This window comes from Callorhinchus milii, unplaced genomic scaffold (assembly GCF_018977255.1).
Source record: "Callorhinchus milii isolate IMCB2004 unplaced genomic scaffold, IMCB_Cmil_1.0 Scaffold22, whole genome shotgun sequence".
Lineage (NCBI taxonomy): Eukaryota > Metazoa > Chordata > Chondrichthyes > Chimaeriformes > Callorhinchidae > Callorhinchus > Callorhinchus milii.
Window position 1 is genome coordinate 9,208,272 of NW_024704763.1, and position 10,638 is coordinate 9,218,909.

Here is a 10,638-nt window from a genome sequence, read left to right on the forward strand (position 1 = left end):
GTTCGTTTCCGGGTCAGAATGGCGGCGCCCCGGGTGGCGCGGCGCTGAGCGGTGCCGATGCCGCTGGTGCTCCTGTGCGGGTTTCCCTGCAGCGGGAAGAGCCGCCGCGCGGTGCAGCTGAGGAGCCACCTGGAGGCCGCGGGCCGGAAGGCGCTGGTGGTGGAGCCGAGCCTGGGAGCCGAGCGCAGCGCCGTGTACGCGGGTCAGTGGCGCAGGCGAGACCGCGGCTTTGGGGCCTTAAACCAACGCAAAGATCCCGTCTTTTGCGGTCACTCCCTTCACGGATGTCTGTGGGACACTCATTGCTGTGCGCAATTGACTGCTGCGTTTCGCCCATAAAATGCACAGTCACTACACTTTACAGTCTATTCTATGAAGGGCTTTGAGAGTCGGAAGGATGTGATGAGGCGCTGTATCAAATACCAGAATTATTATTATTATTATTATTATTATTCCCTGTGGACTCACTCACTGAGGTATTCACTCCCTCGACTGCTCAGCGCTGCCCGACCCGTGTCCCGCCTGAAAGGCGCTGTATAACATAAGTGCAAGTTGTTGTTGTTGTTGTTTTGTGGGCGAAACGCGGCAGCAGTGGCGCACAGTGAGGTCCTGCGTTTGCAGGAGTGGGAGCGAGCGATTGACTGTATCTGTGGGACTGTTGCCCGGGACACCGGGAGAGAGGAACTCTTCTCTTTTCGGACAGTGCTGTGGGATCTTTAACGTCCACCTGACCAGGGCCGATGGGAACAGGTCTGTGCCTCGTCCGAAGGACGGCACCTGCGGTGTCAGTCCAGACTGAGCTCGGAGTCCTGACGTGGGGCTCGAACCTGCAGTTTTCTGACTGTGAGGTGAGAGCTATCGCTGAATCGGGCCGACGCCTGATTGCTTCTTTGACTTTGGCTGTACCGAGCACCAACTCAGTTGCTCTCTTGCATTGTTGTCGTGGCCTCTTCCCGCTGCCAGAGTCCAAGGTTAATGCTCAAATGTTGTTGAAGTTGACTCTAAAAATAAAGCTGTTATCGTGATGATTTGGAAGGGAAAGAAGACAAAAAACCACGCTGAGGGTGTTACGTTGTCGGAGATGCCGGCCTTTGGATGGGATGTTAAACTCCGGTCACGACTGCCTGTTCAGGTGGGCGTTGAAGATGCGAAAAGATAAGGGAGTTTGGTCGCTCACTCTGTGGCTGTTCATGAACATTGCTGTGAGCAATTGATCTGCTGGGTTCGCTTGCAAAGACACGATGGCTCCACTTAACAGTGTAAAAAACAGGTCCGAAACACTGATTGTCCAGAGCCTGGGGACGTCCTCCCGACATGAAAGGCGCTGTACAAATGTACTTTTGTTGTTGTAGCGCTTTGGAACCAATAAAGTTCTGTACCAGATATGAGGATTATTGTTACTTATTATGAATTCAAAAGTCACTGCAGAAAGACCGAACCAATTTGTAACAGCAAAAGCTTGTCGATTGAAATGTCTTGACACAAGTGGACCTAGTTATCAGAAAACTGAAGAATGTGTTTAGGATTGATTGACTGACAGTATTGGACGGAAGCCTTTTGAAACTGTAGCCAGAAGGGCAAATATAAGGCTGAAATAATTACCATCACTGAGGCTCTGTCCCTTGACATTTTATTTTTCACTTGATTGTTTTTTTGGTTAGTCTCTGTCCAGTAGACGTGTGGCCTACTCCGAGTAGCTTTCACTGGCTTTAGCTACCATACACAACACTGATTATAACTATGTTATAACAAGGCATTAGACACCAATGATGTCTTGAACTCTTCATATCCAGTGCTGGGAATGGTGACTTTTCCTTCGGTCTACAGCAACAACAATAGATTACATTTACACAGTGCCTTTCCCGTTGTCCCAAGGCGCTAGACAGTCAAGGATTTGAACCCAAGCTGGGGGTTGGGATCAGGAGGAGTGGAGAGAAGAGAGGGTTAGGGGTAGGAGGGTGATTCGAAGGTGCGGTCAAAGACGATGGTCCTGAGACCGGCCTTGAAGGAAGCAAGAGACGAAGGGAGTCCAGAGTTCTCAGTGTTATTTCCATTTCCCCTCTTTCATCCGTTCCCTCAACTCTTCAATTTTATTTCATGCTGAATCAAGTGTAGTTTGTATCATGGATCTGAACTCAGTCAAGAGATGGCTTGAATCTGGTACAAGAACCTGTTTAGTCATTGGGCTCTAAACTTTCCTTTGATTTCAATAACCCCTGAAGAGTGTGTCCATTGCTGGTGTGAAATTTCACCAGATTCTCCTATAGTAATGGCTGTTCACATGCATACTATTGCACATCCCCTTCCCCTCCCCAACCACCACCCCCAAAAAAAACAGTTTAACAGAATTAAGTATGTCCTTGTCCAAAGAAGATCCTGAAGCACCTGAAGCGCTAACATTATGTAAAGCGGGAATCATTTTTCAAAGTAATAATATAATAATCCTTGCATTTGATATAGCGCTTTTCACGTCGGGAGGACGTCCCAAAGCGCTTCACAGAATTACTGTAAAGTGAATTGACTGTATATTTGTGGGCGAACGCGGCAGCCAATTGCGCACAGCAATGTCCCACAAACAGTCGTAGATTGAAAATGACCAATTTATTATTGTTTTTGGTTTTGGAGGGATTATTATTAGGCTCTGTGTGGAGTAAGGAAACTTGCCCAAGGTTTGGCCCTGACCTGCCGGGGATTGAACTCAGGTCTCTCACTTGCAAAGCGAGCGCTCTAACCAGTGAGCTACAGGACTCCAGTAAAAATGGAATGGGATCATACTGGTTCAGGAATGAGCGTGAGCTCCACAGCGCATCCAAGTCATGGTTCAGCTTGTATATCAGGATCCAATCTGAATAGTCGCCCCGTTCCCCAGGCAAGGACCTCATTGCCTTATTGTGACTGCAGGCAACACAGTGAAAATCACACAAGGTCCTGCTTCATTTTAACAGCCTTTAAGATTGTTTAACTTTAAAAAACAAAAATTTAGTCACTCAATCCACGACTGTTTGTGGGACGCTGCTGTGCGCAATTGGCTGCTGCGTTTTGCCCACAAAATATACAGTCAGTTCAATTTACAGTGTAACCTGTGAAGCGCTTTGAAACTCCTCAATGGCGTGATAAGGCTCGATATCAAATACAAGGATTATTAGCTTGCTAGGTATTAGAGGCATTTGATCTTGCTCAATACATGCCTACGACTTGCTATGTCCAATGATGGTCCCTGAACAGTTTGTTAATTGTGTTTTTTTTTGTCTGTGTTATAGATTCGCAGAAGGAGAAGGAACTCTGGGGAACGCTGAAAGCTGAAGTTGAGAGGTATTGGACCCAGCTTCCCTGATCGATAATTACTTTACTGAAATACAGATGTGGACACATTTGTTGTGTTGTGATCTCAGAGTGATGGCAAAGCATTTGTCACTTTAATTGTGCAAGAAGCTTTAGATGTCAGCCTTGGTCATTTGCCAGCACTCTCGTCTGAGGGTCAAAAGGTTGTGGCTTCAAGCTGAATCCGCTCAATCCAAAACTCTGTAGCTCGTGTTCTCTCCCGCATCAGACTCCACAAGTCAAAATCCTCCATTGGCTCCCCATGACGAGTTCACCAAGAATAAATGACGCTGGTCCTTTTTCAGGTTGTCGGATTGCGGATGATGTCACTTCCCGTGCTTGAAATGTGTGTGAGAGTGATCGCGTTTGACCGGTTGGCCTTCTGTATACTGCGTGCTTGAACAGAAGTGGCCAGTGTGTGCCACATTTCCATCAACCATGTATCTGTAGGACACCCGCATGGTGGAGTCCTGTAACTTAGTGGTTAAAACACTCGCCTTGCAAGTGAGAGGACCCGGGTTTGATCCCCGGGCAGAGCAAAACTTTGGGCAAGTTTCCTTACTCCACCCAGCAGTAAGTAGGAACTCGGTTGTTAGTCAACTGGCGGATTGTTTTCCGGGGCTAATAATCTCTTCAATAAAAAAAATGTGGTCACTTCAATCCACAGCTGTTTGTGGGACACTGCTGTGTGCAATTGGCTGCCGCGTTTCGCCCACAAAATATACATTTTACAGTATGTTCTGTGAAGAGCTTTGAGACGTCTCAAAGACGTGATAAGGTATCAAATGCAAGGATTATTCTAATTATACGCGTGCTCCAGTGAGGCCAGTAATAACTTGTAACTCTTCTGAATAAACCTTTCCTTTCTCCCCAGGAAAGTGAACAAGGAAGATGTGGTGATTCTGGATTATTTAAATTACATCAAAAGTACGATGGTAACTGGTTACGTAATAACTTGGAGGTTGTTCTTACCTTAACCAGGGCAGGGAGAGGGAGGAGCCAGAGGCTGGTCTTCCACAATTCTTAAAACATAAACCGGCCTCTAAAAATAAACCGGTTTAATACGTTTATAAGAATTATCCGAAATTCTGTGCAATCTTAATTTTAAGACTAAATAGTCTTAGAGGTTAAGACTAGGTGGAATTTTGGGCCTCCAAATGCTACAGCTGAGAGTTTTGACACAAAATAGTCTCATGGGCTGTAACTGGGTGGAATTTCATATGGAATTTCAATGCTGTGTGTAAATGGTTTGGATTTGCTTCCTGGACATTTTGTTAGTTGATCGCCCAAAGTCTGACTGCAACAGTCAGTGTAGAGCAGCGATGGGCAGACTTTATGGTCGGCCAACTGAATACATTTTCTTGATTGAATATTTCTTGATTTATGCCATAGAAGCGGCCACAAAAATATACAGTCAATTCACTTTACAGTATATCCTGTATCAAATGCAACAATTTTTTTTATTATTATAGTTCAAGAAAATTCAGTGAAGGAAAGAAAGCCTGGAAACGCATTGATTAATTGAACACAGATTTATTTAGACTCGTGCGAAGTTTGGGGGTGGGGCCCTGGGGGCCATGGGTTGACCACGTGGATGGTGCAGGTCCTAGAGAGTGGAGGTTGGAGAGAAGCCACGGGCGGGCAGGTGTGAACTGCTGAGCGGGGCTTGTGCATTGGGAAGTGGCCCTGACTCAAGTGAGTGACCGTCAGTCGCTCAGTGGTTCTGGGAGTGATCGTATGCTGAACTCGTACTGATTATCCGGGTCAGTGAATCCAACTGCAATATCAAGACCGATGTGTGAAAGTATTGATTTGTTGTCTGATTTAGTCGTTTGATGCCTCGTAACCTCCTGTCCGTTCAAATCCTAGGTTACAGATATGAGCTGTTCTGTCTGATAAAACACGCACGGACTCCACACTGCCTGGTGAGTGGCTTCGTGTTTCGTTTAATACAGCCACCTCTTGAGGTGACAGCCAGGCTCAGCTGGTAACGCTCTCGACTCGGGGTCAGGAGATTGTGCTGTGTGTATCTCAAGCCGGGACTACACTCTACGCTGACACTCAGATTCAGTGTTGGGGAGAGCACTGCATTGTCAAAGGTTCGGTCCTTCGGATAAGATGTTAAACTTGTGGAGTCCTGTGGCCTAGTGGTTAGCTCACTCGGCTTGCTAGCGGGAGGACCCAGGTTCGATTCCTGGGCAGGGCGAGACCTCAGGCAAGTTTCCTTACTTTACACGCCTCTTTTTACGTAGCAGCAATAATTATAATAATAATAATAATCCTTGCATTTGATATAGGGCTTTTCACGTCTTCTAGACATCCCAAAGCCCTTCACAGAATATACTGTAAAGTGAATTGACTGCATATTTGTGGGCGAACGCGGCAGCGAATTGCACACAGCAATGTCCCACAAACAGTTGTAGATTGAAAATGACCAATTTATTATTGTTTTTGTTTTTGGAGGGATTATTATTAGGCTCTGTGTGGAGGTAAGGAAACTTGCCCAAGGTTTCGCCCTCTGCCTGGAATTGAACTCAGGTCTCTCACTTGCAATGCGAGTGCTCTAACTACTGAGCTACAGGACTCCACAAGTAGTAACCCGGTTGTTAGTCGATTGGCAGATCGCTTTTCCGGGGGTATTGATCCTTTCAATAAAAATAATTTGGTCATTCAATCCACTTTATATATATATATATATATCTGTGTGTGTGTGTGTATATATATATATACTATATGTATATATATTATATACAATATTCCATGGAAGCGCTTTGAGACATCTCAATTGATAATATCAAATGCAAGGATTACTATTATTTATTATGTTGGGATTTGTGTATATAATAAAGGTACCTTTGTGCTCCTGGCTTCATTCTGTCTTGTATCTGTTTTCCAGATTCATTGTGAAACCGCAGTGGATATCTGCTCAGCGTGGAACCTGGAGAGAGAGCCAGAGAGCCAGTACTCCCAGGAAGTGTAAGCACTTGACCCCCACCTGACAGGGCATTACAACCATGTGATGTTATAGCTTTTGACAAGTATTATTAATAACAATATTACAACCTGCACATGAAGGGGTTAAATTCAGAACAAATCTGTGGAAACACTACATCAGGGAGTGAGTAATAAACTTATGGAACAGGCTCCCTGGGCAGACAGACAGACGGTGGAAACAGAAAATATTGTTTGTTTCAGGAACGAATGAGATCAATTTCTGCTCAAAAATATCTGGGGATACAGTGTATGGTTTGGGACACAACATCATGTCAGTGACTGCCAGAACACTGGAAGTCGAATTAAATGGACATTGGTCTTTCACCAGCAAATTCTTATGTTCTTATGTTTTTTTCTGTGGGTCTGATGGACAAGTTTGCAGGGCTATGGGGAGAGAGCGGGGGAGTGGGATTGAATTGGAAGCTATTTTCAAAGAGCTGGCACAGACACGATGGGTCGAATGGCCTCCTGTGCTGTATAATCCTATGTTTCTATGTACTTACTGGGAACCCAAATGTTTGTCTATTCAGCACTGGATCAGTGATTTCTCTAATTTTTATAATTCTGAGGTCTGCATTGTGACGTGGTAGACCTGCCATTAGTGTTCAATAATTTTTGGCTTCAGGGAACAAGGTGTGTCAGCCTGGCTCAGTCGATCGCACTCTGACCTCTGAGTCAGAAGGCTGTGGGTTCAATACCCTCGACAGGATTTGAAAATCATAGTTTATGCTGAGGCGGTGTCTCATTGTCGGAGGTGCCGTCCTTCAGATGAGACATTAAACCGAAGTCCTGCCTGTTCAGGTGGATGTTAAAGATCCCACGGCACTATTCGAAAATAGAAGGAAGTTTCTCTTATCCCAGTGTCCAGGGCAACAATTCCCCAAAATAAAAATTGTTCATTCGCTTCATGGATGTTTGTGGGACGCTGCAGTGCACGGATTGGCTGCCGCGTTTTGCCCACAAAATATACAGTCAATCCTATTCACAGTAAATCCTGTGAAGCACTTTGCGATGACTCAACGACATGATAAGGCGCTGTATCAGATGCAAGGAATATTATTATTATTATCTGAAGAACAAGCCTGTAAAGCAATTGTGGGCAGCTCTTTAGCAAGTCTTTTTGCTTGAGTGATGGGTGTTTTGACGCAGAGTTCTTTGCTGATTGTTTCCGGCAGGTTCGATGGCCTGGTGATGCGATTTGAGTCGCCCGATTCCAGGAACCGATGGGACAGCCCACTCTTCACTGTCCAGAAGGATGATACACTTCCGTTCCAGGCAATATGTGATGCGATCTTCCACAGAAAAGCACCACCGCCAAATCAGTCCACGCAGAACGTGAGTTTCCAGGCCCTTTGTCCTTTAGATCAATAACAGCAACAACAGTTTATATTTACACAGCGCCCCCTCACGCAGGGTAGTGACCCAGAGCGCTCGACAGTGGCGGAGCATAACGTCGAGACAGCGGGGAGTGGGAGGGTGGCCAAAGGAAAGGTCGAAGAGGAAGGTCTTTAGACAAGAATTGAAGGAGGCAAGAGAGGGGGTGAGGTGGAGCGATTGTGGGATAGAGTTCCAGAATGTGGGGGGTCATAAATGCTAAATGCCCGATGGTGGGACAGGAAGTGCCAATAAGAGTATTTCAGTTTTTTTATTTTATGTGACGAGTTTTATGCTGTGATCTTTTCCAGCAACCGCTGTCCTCTACAAACTTCCTGTACGAATTGGACAAAGTTACCCAAGACATGTTAATGGTGGGTGTTGTGCTCCCCATAACTGTGTCCGTGTTGACTCATCTCTTCCACTTCAGGAGCCTGACGTCAGTACAGAGTAGAGCTGTATTAGGAGCAGCAAGCGTTAGATGGTTGTCTCGTGCGGTGTCCCTCAGGGCTCTGTCCTCGGTCCCCTCCTCTTCACCCTCTATATGCTCCCCCTGTGGTGACATCATCCGCAGACATGGGGTTAACTCCCACATGTATGCGGATGACACCCAACTCTACCTTTCCTCCTCTACCCTCAACTCCATGACCCCCAATGTCCTGACAGCTGCCTGTCCGACATCGAGTCCTGGACGAGAGACAACTTTCTTCAGCTCAACATATGTAAAACTGAGGCCCTCCTGATTGGCTCACGTCAGCGCCTCCGCACCTCAGGCGCCGACAGCATCAGCATCCAAGGCCGCACTCTCCACCTCTCAAAGCCGTCAGGAACCTCGGGGTTCTGTTCGACCCTGAGCTGTCCTTTCTTCCTCATATCCGCACCTCCGGAATGTCACCAGACTATGGCATTACCTCACCCCTCACGCGGCTGAAACACTGGTCCACGCCTTCATCACCTCAAGGCTGGACTATGGGATCTCTCTCCTCGTCGGCCTTCCCGGCCCTCCCTCCACACTGCAGGTCATTCAGAACTCTGCAGCTCATGTACTGTCCTGCACCAGACACCGCGCCCACATCACTCCCACCCTCACCCTCGCTCGCCTCCACTGGCTCCCCATCTCCCAGAGGATCGAATTCAAGATCCTCATCCTCACCTACACGGCCATTCACGGCCTCGCTCCCTCCTACCTCTCCGACCGACTATCCCCCTACTTACCTGCCCGTACCCTCCATTCCTCTGGCTCCGGTCTGCTCCACATCCCCCGCCCCAACCGCCCTACCATCGGTGGCCGGGCCTTCAGCCTCTCAGCCCCAGGCTCTGGAACTCTATCCCCCAGTGCCTTCGCCGCTTCCTCCCTTTCCTCCTTCAAGGCCGGTCTCAAGACCTTTCTCTTTGACCGTGCCTTCAGCTCCCCTCTCGACTCTCTACTCGCTCCCTCCCTTCTCTCCCCTCACCATGACCATTTCCCCACTGCTCGGGTCCTGACCCAACTGTACAGCGCCTTGGGACGTCCTCCCGACGTGAAAGGCGCTCTATAAATGGAATCTTGTTGTTGTTGTCTAGTCTGTTCCTAAATCACAATATAATACACAATAATACACTCAGCCTGTTTCAGCAGCTACTCAGGGGACTGGAGCAAAGTGGCCTTGGTGTAAGAGTGGCCTCTCAGTTAAGGTTTGTTGACCGGGCCCGAAAATGTTTTTAAAGGTTTAAAAGCAGGCGCTTTTGCCATCCATGTGGATAAATGCCAGGGGTTCAGCAGGAGTCTACATGCGAGCCCAAGGAAATTGGTAGCACATCAGTAATTACACTTACAATCACTTTGAACTGACCACTGAAAACTGTGTCTTTACAACAGTGCTTTTTAAAAAAGAGAGTGGCCACTGGCCACAGGTGGTGGCTGAATATAATTTGCTACAGTATTATTCTATGAAGCTTGTCTGCTTTATTTCCAGGCAATATTAAATGCACAGAAAACCAGTCTGCCAGGGGACCGGATCGTACTACCCGGAGCCACTGAAAAGATATCCTTTTATAAGAATGTGTTTAAGGGGATGCTTAAGAATGCAAAGAATATTATTATTATTATCCTCCAGGCATTATATTTCATCCTGAATCCACTGTGTGTTTGTGTGACATCACTGTCCTTTGTAGTGCAGTCCATACCAAGCTATTGTTTAGGAGCAAAAAAGAGTTGTCTCTCTCGCAATCCCAAAAGGATTTAAGGTACTCATGATAAAGGGAAGGCGGTGGGCGCCCCAGGAATCAGTGTAGGACATACTATCCTATCTTGGCAATGTATGTGGGAATTGAACTCGGGTCCTCTCGCTTGCGAGGCAAGTGCCCTGACCACTACACGTCAGGACTCCACAATTGTATTGTTGATGTATAATCCACTTTTGCTCTGGCAATTCCCAGGTTTGTTAAACTCTTAGAGTAGGACAAGATGTAAGCTCTGTTTCAATACAGATCGGATATCTGGATCATGGTTGTGTTTATGACAAAAGGCAAAATACCACAGACGCTGGAAACCTGAAATAAAAACAGAAGTCACTGGGAACACTCAGCAGGTCAGGCAGCATCTATGGAGAGAGGAAAGTGAGTCAACGTTTCAAGTCGATAAGCTTTCATCAGTTAACTCACTTTCCTCTCTATATAGATGCTGCCTGACCTGCTGCGTGTTCCCAGCGACTTCTGCTTTTATTTGTGTTTCTGACAGTTTTTTCCTTAACCCTGAGCACATCGAGCTGAGCCACAATCTCAGCATGGCTGAGCTTCGCAAGCTGAGGCGCCAGTTTATCACCTACACAAAGCTGCATCCCACAGAGAACATTGGCCACATCGCCAACATGTTTGTACAGTATCTCAACAAAAGCACACACTAGCGAAGACCCCATTATAAGTCATTATTTTTATTTTTATTATTCCTCAATAAAATGTTATTCTGTC

General features: G+C 46.7%; 1 protein-coding gene across 1 annotated transcript; it reads left to right on the forward strand.

Moving 5' to 3' along the window:
- kti12 (KTI12 chromatin associated homolog) lies at positions 1 to 10,638 on the forward strand. Its single transcript, XM_007908073.2, has 9 exons — positions 1 to 202; positions 3,261 to 3,312; positions 4,196 to 4,248; positions 5,191 to 5,246; positions 6,218 to 6,297; positions 7,491 to 7,650; positions 8,001 to 8,063; positions 9,645 to 9,713; positions 10,431 to 10,638. Exons 1-9 carry the CDS (start codon positions 58 to 60, stop codon positions 10,572 to 10,574), a joined length of 822 nt encoding a protein of 273 aa, XP_007906264.1. The 5' UTR covers positions 1 to 57; the 3' UTR covers positions 10,575 to 10,638.

Excerpts from the sequence above, each read along its gene's own strand:
- kti12 (XM_007908073.2), top strand. The coding sequence starts at position 58 with ATGCCGCTGGTGCTCCTGTGCGGGTTTCCCTGCAGCGGGAAGAGCCGC. Across the intron at positions 3,313-4,195 it reads CTGAAAGCTGAAGTTGAGAG|GAAAGTGAACAAGGAAGATG; the intron begins GTATTGGACCCA and ends CTTTCTCCCCAG. Across the intron at positions 6,298-7,490 it reads AGCCAGTACTCCCAGGAAGT|GTTCGATGGCCTGGTGATGC; the intron begins GTAAGCACTTGA and ends TGTTTCCGGCAG.